Source organism: Mustelus asterias, chromosome 12 (assembly GCF_964213995.1).
Source record: "Mustelus asterias chromosome 12, sMusAst1.hap1.1, whole genome shotgun sequence".
In the NCBI taxonomy this organism is placed as follows: domain Eukaryota; kingdom Metazoa; phylum Chordata; class Chondrichthyes; order Carcharhiniformes; family Triakidae; genus Mustelus; species Mustelus asterias.
In genome coordinates, this window is record NC_135812.1 from 4,146,216 (window position 1) to 4,169,368 (window position 23,153).

The following is a 23,153-nucleotide window of genomic DNA, read 5'->3' on the forward strand; positions in this document are numbered from 1 at the left end:
CCCTCCTCTTCCCCTCTTCTGCCCCTCCCATACACCTCCCCACCCACTCCCGCTCCTGTTCTCCCTCCCCCACCCTTCCCTCTCTCCTCCCCTCCCCCTATCCATCCTTCACCTTCCACACCTTTCCTTATCCTTTCTCCTGCCCTCCCTCTCTCCTCACCTCCCCCTCTACCTCCCCTTTCCCCCTCCTCCTTCCCCCGCCCCCAACTCCCACTCATCACTCCTCCACCATTTTACTCTGTACCTAACCCCATGCTGCTCCTGTCCTGGGACTGTTTGATGGGGACAGTGTAGAGAGAGCTTTACTCTGTATCTAACCCTGTGCTGTACCTGTCCTGGGAGTGTTTGATGGGGACAGTGTAGAGGGAGCTTTACTCTGTATCCAACTCCGTGCTGTACCTGTCCTGGGAATGGTTGATGGGGACAGTGTAGAGGTAGCTTTACTCTGTACTTGTCCTGGGAGTGTTTGATGGGGACAGTGTGGAGGGAGCTTTACTCTGTATCTAACCCTGTGCTGTACCTGTCCTGGAAATGTTTGATGGGAAGAAGTCTCACAACACCAGGTTAAAGTCCAACAGGTTTATTAAGCAGGACTTTAACCTGGTGTTGTGAGACTTCTTACTGTGTTTACCCCAGTCCAACGCCGGCATCTCCACATCATGTTTGATGGGGACAGTGTAGAGGGAGCTTTACTCTGTACTTGTCCTGGGAGTGTTTGATGGGGACAGTGTGGAGGGAGTTTTACTCTGTATCTAACCCTGTGCTGTACTTGTCCTGGGAATGTTTGATGGGGACAGTGTAGAGGGAGCTTTACTCTGTACCTATCTTGGGAGTGTTTGATGGGGACATTGCTGTATTTCCCAATGCTGCTATCCTTCACCTTGATAAGCATCATTTTGTTAAAGGAGATGGCAGAATGAGCCATGCACTTCCTCCTTCTGCAGGTTGCACAGCAACAAAAGGAGTGTCAGACAACACAGCGAGCGGAGAAGGAGGTAACCCGTATGGTAGTTGCCATGGTGATGGCATTCCTGATCTGCTGGCTTCCTTATTCTACCTTTGCCATGGTTATTGCTGTGAATAAGGACATCGTGATTCACCCCACCTTGGCATCCATGCCCTCCTATTTCTCAAAGACCGCCACTGTCTACAATCCCATTATTTATGTCTTTATGAACAAACAGGTAAGATTAATTCTCCCATGTATATTAGTGGTTGCCAACTCTACTTGCATGTCCTCCTGGACACTTCATCACATGTTACCTCCAGCTGCTATTGGCCCCAGTGTGCAGGACACACACTCTCACCATTGGTTCACCCAACATGTCAATCATCATCAAGCTCCACCGCTCTGCAGCAAGGAGACTCTGCATTATCTGATTGGACAATCCTTCTCTGACAGTCAAACAGCTGGTTTCTTTTTCCATCTCCAGTTTGTTTTTAGATCATGAATAAATAACATTCTTCAGGGAAAAGGAAAACATAGTTTTTAATGATGCTGCACCCTGTGTTTTCTTGCCAAGATGTTTGGAAGATTTATCTGCAAACTCTTAAGTCTTTGAGACAATCCTGGAGAATTGATAACCATAATTATTAGCTCCTTTTCACAATCCCGAGGAGCTCCTCTCAAAGTTGGGATTGATACAGAAACAGGAGGATGTGGCAGGTGCCTGGGTATTCTGATCTATGTCTTTGTTGCCTCCAACCTGTTCCAATACACACCTGGCCATTATCCAATGTGCCACTCTTGTAAATTGAACTCATCCATCACTCTGTTGTTGATGTCCTAACTTGTACCAAGTCCCGTTCAGCCATCCTCCCTAGCGCTCGATGACCTACACTGACTCCCGGTTAAGCAACATCTCAATTTTAAAACTCTCATCTTTTTTTCAAAGCCCCTTCCAACCCCTGTGGCCTCACCCCGACTGTGCCAATGGTGGCACAGTGGTTAGCGCTGCTGCCTCACAGCACCAGGGACCCGAGTTCAATTCCGGCCTCAAGTCAATGTCTGTGTGGAGTTTGCACATTCTCTCTGTGTGGGTTTCCTCCGGGTGCTCTGGTTTCCTCCCACAATCCAAAGATGTGCGGGTTAGGTTGATTGGCCATGCTAAATTGACCCTAGTGTCAGGGGGATTAGCGGGGTAAAATATGAGAGGTTATGGGAATAGTGCCTGGGTGGGATTGTGGTCGGTGCAGACTCGATGGGCTGAATGGCCTCCTTCTGCTCTGTAGGGATTCTATGATTCTAACCCCACCCCAAACCCTATCTCCGTAACTGCGGAGCTCCACACTCCTCCTTGGATTTTCTGTGGCTCCCTTCACTCCACCGTGGGCGGCTGCATCCCAATTGTCAAGACCCCGAAGCTCTGAAATTCCTCTCTACCTCGCTGTCCTCCTTTAAGGTGCTCCTTAACGCTAATCTCGCTCGCTTTTGACCAGTCGCCCTTGTTGTGTTTGTAGGATTGGTGCTAGGAGGCACAGAGGCTGACAAACTAAAGAAGCTTTATTAACTCAGTACAGGCTGTTCCTTTATTCTGTACAGTTACCAGCAATCAGTGATGTCACTTGCGGCGATGTCACGCATATATTATTATAATAGTCAGTGCAACCTCAGTGCCACTCCTCAGAAATCAATATAAGTGCATAACATTCCCTCCTCCTTTAACTCAAACATCCCTAACAAATGTAAACACGAACGATAATCAAACAACAATAACCACTGAGTCAGATGGTTTGTGGGTCATTGTTCTCTGAATGGCTGCCCGCAAACCTCAGGCGTCTGCTTCTTGGCATGAGTTGCAAGCTCTGCCATTTCCAACTTTGTACGCACATCGCCAGTGGTTGTTTTGACCCAGTGTCAACATTGTAACTCAAGGTTGACTCTGTGCTTGGTCTGAAATTGAGCTGTTGTTTTCCTCAACCGGTTCTGTCGGTGTCTGAGTTTCAGGAAAATTCAGGTCTTCAGAACCTTGTACAATTGAATTTGGATACGCTGCAGATTCCATCTCTGATGGGTCGGTCCTCCCCCCTAACTGCTGTTCCGCATGCCTCCTCCAGATGGCATCATCACCCTGGATCTGGATGGTATATGAGACAGGTCCAGTCTGTGCAATCATCCTGGCAAGAACCCATTTCACGCCTGAAGAGTAGATTCTGACCAGAACTCCTTGTCCTTGGCGGAAGACAAGATACTTTGTTTTGTTTTCCCACTGTTCGATCTGACCTTGTTAGTTCTTTTCAACAATACACCATTCTGTTTCAAGTAACTTTCAAATTCTCAGACCATAAGACCACAAGACATAGGAGCAGAATTAGGCCACTCGGCCCATCGAGTCTGCTCCACCATTCAATCATGGCTGATATTTTCTCATCCCCATTCTCCTGCCTTTTCCCCATAACCCCTGATCCCCTTATTAATCAAGAAATTCTTGAGAGACAAACTATGTTCCGAATCTACTAAAGATTTCTCCTAACCCCTTGATCATCTTTTCTGATGAAGTTGACTTAATTATGGTGATTTCTGGCCACTTCGAATGTGCATCAACTGTGATTAGGACCATGTGTCCTTCAAAAGGTTCTGAGTAGCCGACATGCACCCATTGCCAAGTCTCTTCCGGCCACTCCTGAGGATGCAACAGTGCTAACAGTGGCAGATTTCATACCTTCACACGTGAAGAGCATGTTCCAGCCTTCTCCTCTATTTATGCATCCAATCCAGGCCACCAGAAACAGCTCCTCGCCATCTCTTTCATTCTCACTATTCCACAATCTTCCTCATGTAATGTGTCCAATAGTGGTGGAATGATTACTCTGAGCCCCCAGAGAAGACATCCTGACTGTACAGATAACTCCAATCTTCTAGTGGAGTACAATTTCAATTCAAGGTTTGGATCTGAGGTCTTGGCTCTTAGCACCATCTCCAAAACTTCAGAGAGTGTATGATCACTTTGAGTATAGTTCTTTACTTATGTTGAAGTGATAGGTGTACTCTCTACCTGTTCAAAGTAGAAGATACTTCCACTTGCACTACTTGCTGATGAACTATTTGGTCGTAGTAAACAAGAAAGCCCATCTGCATTACAATGCAGACTTGATTGCCAATACTTGATGATATAAGTATGTATAAACAAAAGCAGTGCCCATCTCGACCTTCTGCTTGCTGCCAGGATGGTATTTCTGGATGTGGTCCAAAAATTCTCATTAATGGACGATGGTCCATCAATAATGTGAACTTTCTTCCATACAAGAATTATTGAGATCTCTCTTTTCCAAGGATAATTCTTATGATTTCTCTTTCACTTTCTATGTAGTTACTTTCAGCTTTGCTCAACATTCTGAATGCAAAAACAATGGGTTTCTCTTCATCCAACGTCATGACATGGGATCCAACAGTGTAGGGAGATGTGTCGCATGCTAACTGTAGAGGTAGGTTTGGATGAAAATGTGTCAGGAATGCAGATTTGAGCGATGCCTCCTTGGCTAGCAAGAAAGCGTTGTTGCACTGATCTGACCACTTCCACTTCTCGTTTTGGCACAGCAGGTTACACAACGGCTTTAATATCGTTGCCAAATTTAGAACTAACCTTCTGCAGTAGTTCAACAACCCTAGGAAGGATTACAACTGGTTAGCATTCTGAGGCTTGAGTGTCACTGTAATAGCCTTTACTTTGAAAGAGATTTGTGAAGACCTGTGACATTTATCACATGTACCAAATGCTCAATGGAAGACTGGAAGAATTTGCACTTGTCCTTGCGGACTCTCAGCCGTAGTCCTCCAATCTTTGTAGAGTGGCATCCGGATTCCAAGGATGTTCTTCTTCATCTTTTCCAGTAACCAGAATGTCATCTGGGTAACGCTGGACTCCACTTAGCCCACTCAGGATTTGGTCCATTGCTCTTTGGAACAATGCTGGAGCTGATGTGATACCAAACAATAATCTTTGTCACTGAAAGAAACCATTTTGTGTCACAATCATCCGAAGTTCGTGAGACTTCTGATCTACATTCATTTGTAGGTATGCCTGGCTTAGGTTGTTCATACTAAAATGTTGGTCTCCTGCCAATCCTGCAAACAATTCATCGATATGGGGTAATGGGTATTGTTCCGCACACAGTACTGGATTTAGAATGACTTTGAAGTCTCCACAAATAGATATGAATCCATCCTTCTTAATAACTGGTACAAGTGGTGTAGCCCATTCACTAATGTTGACAGGTTCCAAGACTCCTGTCTTCACCAGTCATTCCAAGTCAGCCTCTACTTTTGGCTTGATAGCATAGGGTACTGACCTTGCCTTCAAGCATTTCACTTGGCTCCTTCTTTCATCTTGAATTTAACGGTGATATTTTTCACACTTCCCAGCTCTCTGTCAAATGCATTGTAGTGTTGCTTGAGAATTTGTGTAAGGTCTGATTCTGCATTTGTCATCAGGTTGACTTTGGCCCAATTTGGTTGAATCTTTTCCAACCATGTTCGACCCATCAATGCTGGATAATTGCCCTTTGCTATATGTAAAGACAAATCTGCCATCTGTCCATTTGGCTGTACAGCTATGTCAATGCAGCCCTTCAATGGAACCACTTTACCAGTTTATATCTTCAACATGTTCTTAAAGGTTTCAAGACTATTGCCCCAGTGTCGATTTCCACCCTGACTGCCTGTCCAACCGGCAGTGAAGTGACCTATTATCTATTTATACCACCAGTAATGGCTAGCACATCCAGTGACAATTCATCATCGGGCTGTAAAATGTCTCATTCCTCTCAGACCACAGATCAGTCCGTCCTGAATTGTATCATTTAATACATCACCAAACTCACAGTACTCTGCAAGCCTTTTTAATACACCCATGAATTGTGCAATTGATTCCCCCTCTTCTTGATTATGTTTGTGAAATGTGAAACACTCTGTAATCACCAATGGCTTTGGTGAAGAGTGTGCCTGTAGAATCCCTATGATTTCTTCGTATCTCTTTGTGCCTGGCTTCTCTGGCTGCATTAACGCTTGTGGTGATTAAATGCTTTCCCCCCCCCATTATGCTCAGGAACATGGGAACCATAATATCTTCTGCTATTTTGTTTGCTTGCATAAAATAATCAAACCATTCCATATAGGAACTCAATCGCTCTGTCGAAGAATCCACGGCACCAAAAACTCCCACCATTTTCCTTCTTTTTAGGTGGCACGGCGGCACAGCAGTTAGCACTGCTGCCTCACAGCACCAGGGACCCAGGATCGATTCCAGCCTCGGGTGACTGGCTGTGTGGGGTTTGCACATCCTCCCCATGTCTGCATGGGTTTCCTCCGGATGCTCTGGTTTCCTCCCACAGTCCAAAGATGTGCAGGTTAGGTGGATTGGCCATGTTAAATTGCCCCTTAGTGTCTCAAGATGTGTAAGTTAGGGGGATTAGCGGGGTAAATGTGTGGAGTTACAGGGATAGGGTGGGGCTGTGTCTGGGAAAGATGCCCTGTGGGAGAGTCGGTGCAAACTCGATGGGATAAATGGTCTCCTTCTGCACTGTGGGAATTCTATGATTCTGATGGATGTTCCTGTAGGCACAGTTTGCAACATGTCTTCAGCAGCCACCTTGCTTTACCCTTTGAAAACAAGGCACAACCCAATCCTCTGCTTGTTTTATTCTAACCATTCCCAGCTCTACATTTGCTTCTGCGATTGTCCTAGAAACCTTGTAGGACAATCATTACTCACTGGGATTAGTGTGGGACAATTGGGATTAGTTTATGGTTTTAAAAAAAGGGCAGCATGGACAGGTTGGGCCGAAGGGCCCGTTTCCATGCTGTAAACCTCTATGACTCTATGTCCACTGAGCTTGTTCAGTTAGGAGAACGGGGAGAGTTTTCTTCAAAGTCCTTCTTCCCAACTTTTCCAATGATTATTCCTTCTCCCCAATGACTAGCAAGCACCATTTGATGTCCTCGTCGCCAGCTTCTGTGTTGTGTCTGCGGGATTGACATTTGGAGATGCAGAGGCTGACTGTGCTAATTGTCCCTTTCAGGAACAATCTGCAGAGTAAGGGTCACATGACCCGGAGAACCAATCAGGAAGCAGGGTGGGGGATCACCCTGCTGAGCTCAGCTTTCTGTTCTAGAACTTTCCCTGAACTGGCTGCAGCCACAGGCTTTACCTGTAAATAACTATGATGGCCGGAATTCTCTGGCCGTTCATGCCAGTGGGATTCTCCAGTCCCAAGAATCCCGCCGCTAGCAAAAAGCATGCCACTTCTCGCCAGCTGGAAACACATGGCTGGGAGGCCGGAGAATCTCCCCCATTGTTTTTCCATTAATTGGTGAACAAGAATTATTACATTGGCGATGAGGGTAAAAGCAAGCCGTGATCTGTGAGTATACAGTTTCCATTGAAGTTGAGAGAAGTTGAGACAAGAGTAATTGCAAAAATGTCCCTATTTGGATGGATAGATCCTTTTGATGCCTCCATGGAGAACAATACATAGTGCAGTTGGGCGAGTGGAATAGAGGAGAAGAGGAAGAGAGAGGCAATTCCCCTGAGTGCGTGTGTGCCCAGGCTTACAATTTGATTCACAGTCTCACAACCCCAAGTACGGCTGACTTCAAGTCATTCAGTAAGATCATTAAATTGATAAGGTCACATTTCTATCCAAAACCATCAGTCATATTGCAGTGATTTAAGTTTAATTTAAGGAGGAGATCCCGAGGGGAATCTATTGTGACTTACATCACCAAGTTGAAGCAAATCCTGTAGCTCTGTGACTTTGGAGCCACTTCGAAGATATGCTTTGGAACAGATTAGTCTGCGGGATGAATAATGAGGCTATTCAACTGAGGTTGTTAGAAGAGGTGGATATAAATTTTAAGTGAGCGTTGGAGATAGTGCTGGCAATGGAGAACACTGAAAGGGGTGCACAAGCTACAAAGCGTGCAAAATGGTGCTGTTCAGCAGTTAGGACGGGAACCTGCTATCAGCCAAAAATGAAGATGGAGGAGTGAAGCAGGATGCAATTTCAGCCACAAATATAACAAGAAGATTTAGAAGAGGAAATCAATTGGCAAAGATTGAAGCAGAATTTTCCCATTGTGGGGGTAACCACTCCCCTGAATCCTGCAACTATAAAGAGGCTGGATTTTTTTTCTGTCACAGGAAAGGTCCTGGGCTGCAAAAGTAAGTGAAGTCTCCCCAGTAGCCAATTAAGTAGAGTCGCAGGTATATGAAGTGGAAGAAATTAACACCAGTGATTTAGAAGTTCACTCCCTGTTTAAGGTGAAAGCGGGTAAGATAGTCCCTATTACTGGAATGCTCCTGGTGAATGGAAAGCCTCTCAAGATGGAAGTAGACACCGGACATCAACTACTGTGATAGGTCAACTGATGTTTTGGTACTTAAGGACCCCAGCCATTGAATTTAAAGAGTACTGCTGCAAAGTTAACAACTTACACACAGGAGAAGCCATGAAAATAATGGGCATGACAGTAGTACCTGTAAATTATGGACAACAGTCTGTCCAGCCCCAGTAATAATAGTGTCAGGCGAAGGACAAAGCCTTCTGGATTGCTTAAGGAAATCAAGTTAATGTGGAGCAAGATTTTGCAAGTGCGGGAAGGAAGACTGTTCGAACGGATGAAGAAATATGAGAGCATCTTCAGTGATGAGTTAGACAAGATAAAAGGCCTGCAGGGGAAGATCTCTGTGGATCCCAGAGGCGACCCTCGAATTTTGAGGGCAAGACCAGTGCCGTATACCTTACAAGAAAAGGTGGTTACTGATTTAAAGAGATTGGAAGAACCAGCCAGTTCAGTTTGTTGAATGGGCAACATCAGTAGTCTCTGTGTTGAAGCCAGACAAGACTGTCCGCATGTGTGGGGATTACAAATTAATCTGGCTGGTAAATTGGATAAATATCCAATCCCGAAGATTAAAGACCTGTATACAAAGCTGGCCAGAGGTCAATCTGATATAAAGCTAGATATGAGTCACGCATGTCAGCAACTTGAATTAGATGATGCTTCCTGAGGTTATGTCATGATATGCACACACAAAGGTCTGTTCCAGTATACGCACCTGCCTTTTGGCGTGTTGTCAGCATGTGCTATTTTCCAGAGGACAATGGAAAGTCTATTGCAAGGACTGCCATGTGTTATAGTATATCTTGATGATGTTCTTATAACTGGTTCAACAGAAGCCGAGTACCCAGCTAACTTAGAGGAGGCGCTGAAGAAATTTCAAGAGGCTGGAGTTCAGCACAGAAAGGAAAAATGTACTTTCCAGGTCACCAATGTAGCCTCCCTGGAGTACTGTGTGGATGCACAAGGACTACACCCCATGGAAGATAAGGTCTGAGCAATAAAGAAGGCACTGGCCCCCAAAAACAGATCTGAGCTCAAGTCATTTTTAAGAATTTGTAAACATTATTGGCCCCCTTGCATGTGCTGCGAAAGAAACACCAGCATTCGTTTTGGAAGATGCCCCAGAAAGAAGCTTTTAACAGAGTAACGCCATTGTTGCATTCTTCGAACTTGTTAGTTCATTTCAACCCATCTAAAAAAATTGGTGTTAACCTACGATGCCTCTTCATATGGCATTGGTGACCAGTTGTCCCATGAGATGGATAATGGATCGGAAAGGCCAATAGAGTATGTATCAATAACCTTCTCAGAAGCTGAAAAAGCCCAGTCATGAATTGAGAAAAAAGGATTATCAATATATTTTGGTGTCAAGGAATTCCATCTGTATTTGTACTGTTGGTATTTTAGCATTGTTTATGATCACAAACCGCTTTTGGGTCTTTTTAAAGAAGACAAGGCTATTCCGCCAATCACATTGGCAAGAATTCAGCATTGGGCGTTAATTCTCTCTGCCTATGAATATACTTCAAGCACCGGCCTGGAATACACATAGCAAATGTGGATACACTTAGTCACCTACCTTTGCAAGAGACAGTTGTACCTCCCCCAGTATCCCAGGTAAGTGTCTTGCCGTTGAATTTCTTGGACATTTCTTGGCCAGTTCTGGTGAGACAGATCAAGTACTGGACCAATCAGGATCCACTGCTGTCCAAAGTGAGGCACAGGATACTAATGGGTTGGGCTAATAAGCCAGTTTCTGAAGAGATTAAACCATATTTTACACAAAAAGATGAGTTGTGTTGCCAAGATGGCATCACACTTTGGGGAACAAGAGTAGTCGTTCCTGCACCAGGAAGGGAGTTGCTCCTAGCTGAATCACACAGTGCCCATCTGGGTATATCTAAGATGAAGATGCTCGCCAGGAGTGATGTCTGGTGGCCTGGCATTGATGCCGACATTGAGAGCCTAGTCAATCACCGTGAACAGTGCCAATTGCAACAAAGGTTGCCTGCTGCAGCCCCACTGCACCCTTGGGAGAGGTCTGGACAGCCATTGTTATGGAGTCCATATTAATTATGTTGGTCCAATCATGGGCTCAATGTTTTTGCTCCTTGTCGATGCACATTCAAAGTGGATGGAAGTGTTTGAGGTGAAGTCTCCCACATCGCACGCTACAGTTGAGAAATTACACCAATGTTTTTCCACCTGAAGTAGTGTCTGATAATGAGTGCCTTCATGAGTGCTGAGTTTCAGAACCTCACCACCCTCAATGGTATCAAACACATTAGGACTGTGCCTTACCACCCATGATGTGGAGATGCCGGCGTTGGACCAGCCAGCGTCCAATGGACTAGCTGAAAGAGCCATTCAAACGTTTAAGTCTGGTCGAAAGAAGCAGTCAGGAGGGACCCTGGAGGCCAGAATCCCACTATTCCTTCTGAGCCAGAGGACCAATCCACATGCGACAACGCGAGTCCCACTGGCAGAGTTGTTAATGAACCATCATCTCAGAACGAGAGAGAGCTTCATGCTTCCAAATTTGCTGGGAGGGTAGCAGTCAGCCAAAGCAGTCTGAAGACAAACCATGATTTGCGTAAGTCAGCATGGCCATTTTCAGTGGATGAAGCCGTGTATGTGAGGACTTCTGGAAGTGGGTCAACTTGGGTCCCTGGAGTCACTGTACCCAAAACTGGCAAGTGGATATTAGAAGGAAGCATCATCTGGAAACACGTGGGCAATTTGAGAGAGTGAGAGCTGCCTCAGCAGCCAGCATCAGGAGCTATACTGCCATCTGGGAAGGTTGTCGGCTATCCAAGCACTGATGTACCTGGTCGATATCTCCATGGAAACTGATAGGACTGAACTGCCTATACCTGAAGAGGTGCCTGTCACTGCTGACAGCAATCCTGTGGGAGCGCCCCAGACAGAGGAGTCATGCTGCCCCACGAGGATTTGGGAACCCCCTGAAAGACTTAATTTATAACCGACTAAATTAATTTACTAAATATTTAATCATCTGGCACTGTGTAAATTGAGTATTGACATTTGTATTAAAGGGACTTAGAGGGGGAGGGATGTGGTGATTGTCCCTTTAAGGATCAATCTGCAGAGTAAGGATTACATGACCTGGCGAACCAATCTGGGAGCAGGGTCGTGGACCATCCTGGTGAGCTCGGATTTCTGTTCCAGAACCTTCTTGGGAGCTGGCCGCAGCCACAAGTTGCAAACCTCTGTATAGCCTTTACCTGTAAATAAATGTGTTGGTTTTTCCCTTAACTGGTGAACAAGAATTATTACACTGACAAACTAAAGGAGTTTTATTAATGAGTTTAGTATAGGCTGTTTCGTTACTCTGCACAGTTATCCACGCTAGCATTCAGTGACATCACCTCTTGTGACATCATGCATATATGATAGAAATCATAGAATTCTACAGTGCAGAAGGAGGCCGTTTGGCCCATCAAGTCTGACAGAGCACCTTATCCAGACCCTATCCCCGTAACCCCATGTATTTACCCCGCTAACTTCCCTACATATCTTAGGACACTAAGGAGCAATTTAGTATGGCCAATCAACCTAACCTGCACATCTATGGACTGTGGGAGGAAACTTGAGCACCCAGAGGAAACCCACGCAGACATGGGGAGAATGTGCAGACTCCACACAGACAAGTCACCTGAGGCTGAAATTGAACCCGGGTCCCTGGCGCTGTGAGGCGGCAGTGCTAACCACTGTGCCACCATGCTACATGATATAAATATCATTATACATTGCTCAGTGCAGATTCAGTGCTGCTTCTCCGAAATCCAAATACATAACAGCCCTAAGATCATCTTTTGTGTCTCAGTAGCATATCGTTATTTAGCTCATGGCCCCGTGAAGCATCTTGTGACATTTTATTTTGTTAAGGATGCTATATAAATGTAAGTTGTTATTATATCCTCTCGATTGTTATTATATCCTCTCGACGCGGGGGCACAGCCTTAGAATAAAAGGGAGTCACTTTAGAACAGAGATGAGGAGAAATTTCTTCAGCCAGAGAGTGGTGGGTCTGTGGAATTCATTGCCACAGAGGGCTGTGGAGGCTGAGACGTTGAGCGTCTTCAAGACAGAAATTGATAAATTCTTGATTTCTCGAGGAATTAAGGGCTATGGGGAGAGAGCGGGTAAATGGAGTTGAAATCAACCATGATTGAGTGGTGGAGTGGACTCGATGGGCCGAATGGCCTTACTTCCGCTCCTATGTCTTATGGTCTTATGGTCTTATTGTGCAACTTCAAGGCAGCGGCAGGGATGTTAGATGAAGTTAATTTGTTCTTTCCAGTCCTGTTCTTTGCTTCAATCCTTCCATTAACATCTGGATTCAACCCACAGCTGACCTCTGCTGATGTGCCTGAGGATGGGCAGGACTCACTGTCTGGGCAGAATTTTCCCTTCTGGAGACTACGACTGAAACTTTCCCCTTTCCTCGCCGGGGGAATCTTTCTGTCCCACTGAGGGTGACTCCCCCCCCGCCTCCCCGCCCCACTCCAGGCTCCCCGGTGACAGAGGATGTGAACAACGGGAAAACCTGTTGAGAATTGTGGGTACCAGAAGATCCACTTGTTGGCCAATGACAGATGGGGGGGGGGGGGGGGGAGAGAGAGAGAGAGAGAGAGAGAGAAGAAAGGTCCAGGCCTAGGGAGTCATTGGTAATGCCCAAGCACAAGACCTACTGCCACGATGATCTCTCCAACCATGCACTCATCTCTGTGTCCGCTAAAGATTTCTCATTAAGATGGCGATGACTGCATCAAGTCCTTTGGCTTGGTGTTTGCGGGATTGTGCTTTCACTTCCCAGAGCTCAAGGACACAGGGTTCGCTGCTGACCCTTCCAAAGGTTAGGTCTGGTGAACCATAAGTGTTGAAGGGGCAAGTCCAAGTGCTGAACTTGCTGTCGATGTTACTGGTTGTAAAAGCCTTTAGGTGCACAGGCATGGTACTGAGGGAGAGCAGGAGTGTGACCGTGTAACCGCTGCCTGCATCTTACTCTTCCAGGAATCTGGTGGTTATCAGTGTGGCATGGCCATGTCTTCAATGGCATTGTCATCCAGAAGCTGACCCTTACCTCCCTCTCCCAGTTCCTGCCCTTCCTGCTTTTCATCATCTGAGGAGCTCTCAGCCTCTTCCATTTCTCCCTGTAGTAAGGGAAATTCCCTTTGTAGCACCAGGTTGTGAAGAATGCAACAGATCATGACTATGTAGATACCCTCTTTAGAAAGCCACCGCAGAGCCTCACCTAAGTGGCCCAAAGATTGGAAACGCCTCTTCATGATGCCAATGGTTTGCTCAATGGTGGATCGTGTGGAGCTATGCACTGCTATGTACCTCTGCTTGGAGGCACTCTAAGGATGATGCACGGGTATCATGACCCATCATTTGAACAATTAACCCTTATCCCCAAGCTGCCAGTCCTGTATTCACTGAAGCCCTAGGAATATTTGATGCACCAGGAGTATCTCGAGATGTATGAGCCATGGGAATGCCCAGGATACCTGACACAAATGTGCACAATGTCCTTCAGATGGTCACACACCAGTTGAACATTCAGGGAATGGAATCCTTTCCTGTTGATGAACATGAGGGGCTGCTGCCATAGAGCTCTCAGTGTCACACCCGTGCAGTCGATTGCACCCTGAACTCTGGGGAAACCTCAGGTTGCTGCATACCCCGGAAATCTAGCAGCTTAGCTAACTTCATTGAGTGTCAACTTCACAGAATGATGAGCTTGACTGCAGAGGGCATCTGTCACCTCCTTGATACATTTACGTGTTGAGAATTGTGAGATGCTGCATAGATCCCTGGTGGATCCCTGGAATAACTTGCAGGTAAACAAGTTGAGTGAGGTGGTGACCTTCAGGTGCACTGGCAGGGGATGTCCTCTCACTAACCTCTCCATCCTCTGCTTCTTGCTGACGCTCCCCTGGACCTGGACCTCAGTCTCCTCTCAAAGCCGTGCTTGTTGCACCAGGCCCTTCTTCTTCTTCATCCAATCAGTGCCATCAAGAAGGCAGCATTGAGCAGAGGCTCCAGTATTCAAACTCCCTTCTCCCTGTGGACCAATGAATGAATACTGGGAAAATATAGTAGACCCCCCCACTCGCAAATAGAAAGCCAACATCATGCACTACAGCTGTATCTGCACTGCTAGTTTTTTTAGTTTTTTTGTAGCTAGGCACAAACTCTTAAATCTAGGTCACCAAGATGCCAACCCTCATACTTGACATCTCTATTTCACAAAGGCTGGAAGAGGTTTGGATGCATTCATGCACAGGCACTCCTGCAATCTCTGACCTGATTTGTTGATCAAGTTCAACTTGCACGTCAGCAATGACTGGATGCTCTTTGGCCCATGATCCGTGGCAGTTGGAGAAAGCATATTAGAGGCTTCCATTGAAGATCTGGTTGGTATACAGCAGCTGTACTCCCTTAGGGGTTGCCTGCATTTTCCATTCTCAGAATTCCTCTCCGTTAATGCACAAAAGGAGTGACTGTATGGTGAAGCCAATGACTCCTGCAGTCTCTTGTTAAAGTACACCAAAGGCAGTGGCTTCAATTGGACCTTCTCAAGGAAGTCTTCCTCTTTTCTCTGGCTCTATTTAGATGTTGCAACTGTAAGCAGTTTGAGGGTGGCCCCGGGAAAGGGCCCCTTTGTCCTGCCTTCTGCCCCTCCCACACTGCCTCAGACCCCTCCCACACTGCCTCAGACCCCTCCCACACTGCCTCAGTTTTGAACTGCACAGTGACTTTGGGGTTTCAAGACGGTGATTCTGGATTTTTATTTTCAGATCAGCTTCAACCCTCCCCCTATCAGGGTTCTGGTCCCTCCAATCTTCCTGGAACCTCGCAATGTGCTGGTAGAGCTCCCTCCAGTTATTCTCCAGCCTCCCCCAGTAACTCTGGAACCCATTGTCATTGTGGTGGGCATTCCAGCCCTCGCTCTCAACCCCTCACTGTCCCATGTGGACCTCATTCCTCCCCATATCGAAGCTCTGTGCACAATCACATATAGAAGTGAACCCCCTCACAGGAGAGCTTTGAATACCCCCTCCCTTTATTACAGTTTCTTCTTTTACAGGCTGCAGGTGCCTTCTTAACAATAACTATCCCATCTGCAGCCCAGTACTGAACTGGACAACCCCAACACCACCAACTATAAAACAGTTAGCATGCCCTGCACACAAAGCTGTACCTTATCCCAACCGAGCACACTGGCCTTGCCCCTTCCTAGAGGGGACTGTATAGGTGCCAGGCGTAGCCTGTAACATGGCCCCCAAAGCCCCAAGACTGTCCTTACTCTCTCACTATGACCTCTGGACCCCTATGACTGTGTTTCAATGAGCACTCTCATTCCCTCATGACTGATCTCAGCACAGTCAGCCTTCTTGCTCTCCCCCCCTCTCCATTAGTCTCTGCGCAACCCATCTCATGTGTGCCACACAAATACAATCCACCCCCCCCCCCGCCCCCCCCCACACCTATTCCGGAGTCTGCATACACCCCATCTCATTCATACAGTTTGATTCTCATCAGCCCCATCAAAACCATTCGTCCCATGTGTCTGTCATCCTTCCCCTCCCCACCGCCACAGCTCCCTCAGTCTCAATACTGGTCTCTGTTCAGAGTGCAGGCCTGCCTCAGATCTACAGCACACCCTGGCTGGGACTTTCCCAGAGATCAGAAATTCCTGCCCAAAGTCAATGGATCTTTAGATGTTCTGTCAAATTTTCTGCCATGCCCACGACAATCCCAGTGGCGGGCAGGACCAGTAAATGTGGGTTATTGAGTGCTGGCCTCCCAGAGTACCCACCACAAGACCAACCCTGTACACCCACCAGTGTGGCGTCACATTGACATTGCCATGAACCCAGACAGCGCTGTTGTAGGCAGGCTTGCATGTTGCACTCACCTCAAAGTTAGTTGTGAAGTGGAAGCAGACAGCTGCATGTCACCTACACCCGATGGTGATTTAGATTGGCCTAACTTCCCGCTGACATGGTATGTAATTGGAGGGGGAGTGAGATTCTGGTAATTTGCATTTTTAATGAGTATTCATGACATGGTAATCCATGCAAATGGCGTTCCCAACACAGATCAGTGGGAAACCCGACCCGCCATCAACCCGCTGTGAAACGGGTGAGGGGAAAATTCCGATCTGACTTCCCACCGGCGATTTTCTGGCCTCTGTCCGAATTGTCCACTCCAGGCCACCATGAAGCCCAGCGCTGGCAGGACAGGAACATTCCACCCTTGGTGTGGATTGCAGAACAGGGAGACAGTTCAGGTACTATATAAATGCAAATTATAGAGTCATTACAGCCCAGGAGACCATTCAGCTTATTGAATGCTTGTTAGTTCTCTGTAGAGTAATCCAGCTGGTCCAACCCCATAGCTCTGTAAGTTAATTTCTTTTAAGTGTCCATCCAATTTCCTTTTGAAATCACTCATCACTTCCACTTCCAGCATCCTCGTGGGCAGCGAGTTCCGGGTCATTGCACTCACTGCATCAAATAATTCATCCTCACTCCCCTCCTCCAGCTCCTATTCAAAACCTTAAACCCATGTCCCCATGTCATTGTAATGTGGAGATGCCGGTGTTGGACTGGGGTGGGCACAGTAAGAAGTCTCACAACACCAGGTTAAAGTCCAACAGGTTTATTTGGTACCATGATGAACAGGCAGCACTCCGAAAGCTCGTGATACCAGATAGATCTATTGGACTTTAACCTGGTGTTGTGAGACTTCTTGTTGTAGTGGGAATGGCTTTTGTCAACCTTATCTAAATCTCTATTAAATCTCCCCCTCAATCTCTTTTGCTCCAAGGAGAACAACCTCAGCTTCTCCAACATTTTAAAAATTCATTCTTGGTATCTGGGTGTCACTGGCCAACCAACATTTATTGCCCATCCCTAATTGCCTCTTGAGAAGGTGGTGGTGAGCTGCCTCCTTGAACTGCTGCAGTCCATGTAGTGTAGGTACACTCACAGTGCTGTTAGGGAGCGAGTTCAAGGATTTTGATCCTGGAACCTAACCTTGTAATTAAAATCCCCAATCCCTGGAACCAGTAAATCTCCTCTGCACCCTCTCATGGACCCTCACATCCTTCCTAAAATGTAGTGACCACAGCTGGATGGAATAGTCTAGTTGTAGCCTGTCAGGGCTTTATAAATGTTCAGTATTACTCCCCTGCTTTTGTACTCAGTGCCTCTATTTATGAAGCTCAAGATCCCATAAGCTTTTCACCCAACTCTCTGTGTGTCCTGATACCTTCAAAGAATGCTGCAGATTAACTCCCAGCACCCTCTGTCCCTCTACACTCTTTTGAACCATGCTATTGAATCTGTATTGCCTCTCCCTATTCCTGTTGCTGTGGTTGTGTTGAAGCAGCAGTAATTGGCCTCAGTGCCCTGGGTAAGAGGAGATCACTCCGGGTTCTCCTGCAGCAGGCCTTGCCAGGCAGACTTTACTGGTTTGGGTTTAGCCGGGTTGCCTCTCCAGGTTTGATTCACTGTCAGGGTCCATGCATGAAGAATGGTAACCATGGTGAGATTCTGGAGGAGAGGAGGTGCCACTAGGGTCTCAGACTGTGAGAGTAGAGGAACAAACTAGAGTGGGAGTGAATCTCATCAGAAGGACAGGTTACTAGATTATCCTCACTGCTGGCTGAGGAATCTTGCTGTGAGTGAATCGGTTCCTATATTAGGGACAGGGTCTGCAGTTCAAAAGTACGGTAAGAAGGCTCACAACACCAGGTTAAAGTTCAACAGGTTTATTTGATAGCACGAGCTTTCGGAGCGCTGCTCCTTCATCAGGTGAGTGCAGGATTTGGTTCACAAACAGGGCATATATAGACACAAACTCAATTACAAGATAATGGTTGGAATGCGAGTCTTAACAGGTAATCAAGTCTTTACAGGTGCAGACAATGAGGGAGGGTTAAGTACAGGTTAAAGAGGCGTGAATTGTCTCAAGCCAGGACAGTTAGTAAGATTTTGCAAGCCCAGGCAAGTCATGGGAGTTACAGGTAGTGTGACATGAACCCAAGATCCCGGTTGAGGCCGTTCTCATGTGTGCGGAACTTGGCTATCAGTTTCTGCTCAGCGACTCTGCGTTGTCGTGTGTCATGAAGGCCGCCTTGGAGAACGCTTACCCGAAAATCAAAGGCTGAATGCCCTTGACTGCTGAAGTGTTCCCCAACAGGAAGGGAACACTCCTGCCTGGTGATTATCGAGTGGTGTCCATTCATCCGTTGTCGTAGCGTCTGCAGGGTCTCGCCAATGTACTATGCCTCGGGACATCCTTTCCTGCAGCGTATCAGGTAGACAACGTTGACCGAGTCGCAAGAGTGGCAACCATGGTACTTCAAAAGTACCTCATTGGCAGTAAAGTGCTTTGAGAGGTCCTGAGATTCTGGTAGGTGCTATGTAAATGCAGGCTCTCCTTTTCCTTCCTGATTTTAAGTGGCTTTCCCGTTTCTCTTTCCTGTACAGTTCCGGAATTGCTTGCTGACCACTCTATGCTGTGGGCGTAACCAGTTCTCTGGGGATGAAGACACTTCTTCCAGCTCTGCCAGCAGGAGTCGCACTGAGGCCACCAGTCTTTCCGAGGGAGGAGGTGGCAACCGAATCTCACCAGCCTGAAACCTCCATCGGGGTCCGGCAGCAGCCCTAAGCTCAAAGCTGAGATGTGGAGATGCTGGCATTGGACTGGGGTGGGCACTGTAAGAAGTCCCACAACACCAGGTTAAAGTCCAACAGGTTTATTTGGTAGCACGAGCTTTCGGAGCGCTGCTTCTTCACCTGATCAGGACTCACCTGACGAAGGAGCAGCACTCCGAAAGCTCGTGCTACCAAATAAACCTGTTGGACTTTAACCTGGTGTTGTGAGACTCGAAGCTGAGAGGAAGGACTCTGGTTGATGGCTGTTGAATTCCCACATGCTCTCGATGGACAATTGGCTTCACTCCACTCGCCAGCAGCAAGCTCCTTTGTCATACTTACACTGACTTTAACCTGGTGTTGTTAAACTTCTTACTATACTTACACTGAACAGGATTCACTCACCTCAGTTTAAATATTATGCCCTGGGATCACTCACTCCAATTCCAGTAGCAGCTTTCATTGCATCAGCCTCCATTCAGACACATTCATTGTCTGAACCCCTCTTATCTCACAATTTATTGCCTGCTCCGCCCCACTAACCACTTCATAAAGACCCCATTTCAGCCTCGGACCCTCCCTCCCAGCTCTGAAATCTCCACAATGTCTTGCTCAAAGACACCCTTTCCTTCCTCCCAAAGCCTTCCCCATCAGATCTCCCTCCAGCAGCTTGCTGGGAAAATCCCGTGAATGTGATTCCCAGTATGGACACATCAGAATGTGAGCAGGAGAGTGGGATTAGACTGGGTGGGATGTTAAATGTTGTAGGAGAACATAGGAATAGGAGGCCATGTAACCACTCAAACCTGTTCCATGGCTGATCCGTGACCTAACTCCATAAAGCAGCCATTGCCCCATATCCCTTAATATCCCTAGATCATTAGAGGTGGATAAATATTTGATTGAGGAATTGAGGGCCATGGGGAAATGGCACAGAAAAGGAGTTGAGGTCGGCATAGATCAGCCTTGATCATATTGAATGGCAGGGCAAGCTTGAAGGTCTTAGTAGCTTACTCCTGCTTCCATTTCTTGTATCTCTGGGCAACAAAAATCAATCTCAGATTTAAAATTAACAATTGATCTCACATCAATTGCTGCTTGCACAGGACAGTTTCTTCAACCTTTTATGTGTAGGAATATTTCCTAATTTCACTCCTGAATGGTCGCCTAGAGCTGGGTAGCTTGACCTCTCTGAACTCCTCAATATCTTAAAACATTCAACCAAATCACCCCTTAACATTCCAAATTCCAGCAATATATCCTCGCAAGTAGTCCTTTTAACTTAACCCTGGGAGTCCCGGTATCATTCTGATAAATCTACACTGCACTCCCTCCAAGGTCAATACATCCTTCCCACGGTGTAGTTGTCAAAACTGCTCAGGTGTGGTCTAACCTGGCAGTTGTATAGCTGGAGCATAGGTTTACCCCCTTGTATTCTAGATATAAAGACCAGCAGTCTGTTTGCCTTTTTGATTTTCTGCACCTGCTCATCACATTTTAGCAATTGATATACAATGTTAGGGATCAGATCAGAATTTCCAAGGTATATTATGAAGTTAGCCTAGACCCCAACTTTTACTTTTGGCAATAGGGTGAGCATAAGGTGATTCACTCCAGGTATGATGAGAGTGACGCACTAGGAAGCTTTTATCAAAACAAACTATTTAAAACACATATAGCATAGAGCAAAAAGAATTAGCATAACTTTTACAAATTCAAATATATAAACATGACAAAGTATAATTCTTAACAGGTAGCTATCTCTATTGCGCCAATTTAAAGCAATATTAAAGTAAAAGTTTATTTATCAGTCACAAGTAAGGCTTACATTAACACTGCAGTGAAGTTACTGTGAATTCCCCTAGTCACCATAGTCCGGCACCTGTTTGGGTCAATGCATCTAACCAGCACGCCTTTCAGAACGTGGGAGGAAACCGGAGCACCCGGAGGAAACCCACGCAGACATGGGGAGAATGTGCAAACCCCACACAGACAGTGACCCAAGCCGGGAATCAAACCTAGGTCCCTGGCGCTGTGAAGCAGCAGTGCTACTGTAACACCCCATATCCTCTGGCTATACACCCTCCTTCCGAATTATTTAGCACAAAAAACAAGGATGCTCATGTGGTGCTAGATTTCCACAGAGCAGAGATCTAGAAGTTTCCAGAGAAGGATATCCTGAAACAACAGAACTTCAGACAAGTAAACCTAGTCTCTTGCAGACTTCAAAGACAGAAAAGAGAGGCACTGATCTCTCTCAGCTCAGAGCAGCATCTGATTTGAATTATTTGTGTAAGCCTAGCTCCACCCAATCATATAGCCCTACCTGTCAATCAACCTAATCAGGTCCTACTCTGCAAAACCTCAGGGGAACACTAAGCACAGCTGTTGCAGTGACAATACAGGGCTGCCGGATATAGACTGAACAGCATTGGTAATAAAAAAACTGCTAAAAATCCTACACAAGGAACATAACAAATACATTTCTTAAAGGCACAGTATCATCACAATAAGGACCTCCAATTATCTTTTGACTTCCACTGTTTCTAGCTTTTCACATGTAGCAAGTTCTTTCCTTTCTGGGTTCAAAGTAGATGATTTCACATTTTCCTGTGTTGACTTCCATTTTCCACAGTTTTGCTTATTCGTTTCACCGAAAAATATCTTTGTAATTTTATACTTCCACTTATACTGCATATATTGTCATCTATCTTTGTGGCATGAGCAAATTTGACTATATGGCTTTTTATCCCATCATCAAAGTCATTAATAAATAAAGGCCCTGACACAGATCCTTGTGGGACACCACTGATCACATTCTGCTGATTAGAGTATCTGTCTATTTTCCCGACTCTCTGTCTCCTGTCGCTCAGCCCATTTCCAAACCAGGTTAATAGTTGGCTTCAATTCCTTGAACTTTAACTTCAGCAAACAGTTTCTTATGCGGGGCTTTATCAGATGCCTCCTGGGAGTCCACATAAGTTACATCCATTTCCCTGTCCACTACTCTGTGGGACATTGAAAGGTGCAGGGAGTAAGGAGGAGAATGGAGTTAGACTGGGTGGATATTAAAGGGCTGGGGAATGAGGTAAGGAGTGGGATTAGACCGGATGGTATATTAAAGGGTGTGGGGAGTGAGGGGGAGAGTGGGATTAGACTGAGTGGGATATTGAAGAGTATGGGGAATAAGGGGAAGAGTTGGATTAGACTGGGTGGGATATTAAAACGTCTCACAACACCAGGTTAAAGTCCAACAGGTTTATTTGGAATCACGAGCTTTTGGAGGGCTGCCCCTTCATCAGGTGAGTGATGAAGGAGCAACATTCCGTAAGCTCGTGATTCCAAATAAACCTGTTGGATTTTAACCTGGTGTTGTGAGAATTCTTACTGTGCCCACCCCAGTCCAATGCCGGCATCTCCACATCATGGGATATTAAAGGGTATGGGGAATAAGGGGGAGAGTGGGATTATATTGGGTGGGGAATGAATACGAAAGTGCAATTAGACTGGGTGGGATGTTAAAGTGTTCAGGGAGGTTCAATGGGCCCATTTAAGACTGAGATGTGGAAAAACGTTTCCTCTCAGAGTGTTGTTAGTCTGTGGAATTCTCTTCCCCAGAGCAGTGGAGCCAGAATCACCGAGTATCTTTAAGGCTGATTTAGGTGGGTTCATGATTGACAACTCAGTCAAAGGATACGGGGTTGACAGGAAATTGGTGTTGAGGCCACAATCAGATAGCCAGGATCTTATCAAATGGTGGAGCAGGCTCGAGGGGCCGAATGGCCTTCTTTCGCTCCTAATTCATGTGTTCTTGAATGGCCTGTTTCCATGTTGGATTCCATGAATTATGTGTTGTTACACTGAAACATTTCCCACACATTTGCCATTGTTAATACATGTTGTCTATAACATGAAATTTTAATTGTTATGAAGACCACCCCGTTTAGACTTTGTGTTCCTCTAACCAGACTGTACATTCCGTGACTGACTCATTGTAAAGCCTGGTTCCTGTACATTGCCCACTATTTGTTTCAGCTGCTTTACAGTAGACTGTTTATGAGAATGCATGGGGTTATTTTGTCCTTTGTTTCTTTGTCTGTTGCATTTCTCCTGCA

At 46.1% G+C, this 23,153-nt stretch overlaps 2 protein-coding genes across 3 annotated transcripts in view; both read left to right on the forward strand.

The window, feature by feature from the left end:
• Nucleotides 1-19,020, forward strand: part of LOC144501195 (pinopsin-like) — a 30,351-nt gene extending 11,331 nt beyond the window's left edge. The window contains exons 4-5 of the mRNA XM_078224631.1: nt 945-1,184; nt 18,871-19,020. Coding sequence (XP_078080757.1) covers nt 945-1,184; nt 18,871-19,020 — 390 coding nt within the window. The remainder of the gene's footprint in view (nt 1-944; nt 1,185-18,870) is intronic.
• Nucleotides 1-23,153, forward strand: part of eral1 (Era-like 12S mitochondrial rRNA chaperone 1) — a 682,619-nt gene that overhangs the window by 236,102 nt on the left and 423,364 nt on the right. The window lies entirely within an intron of this gene.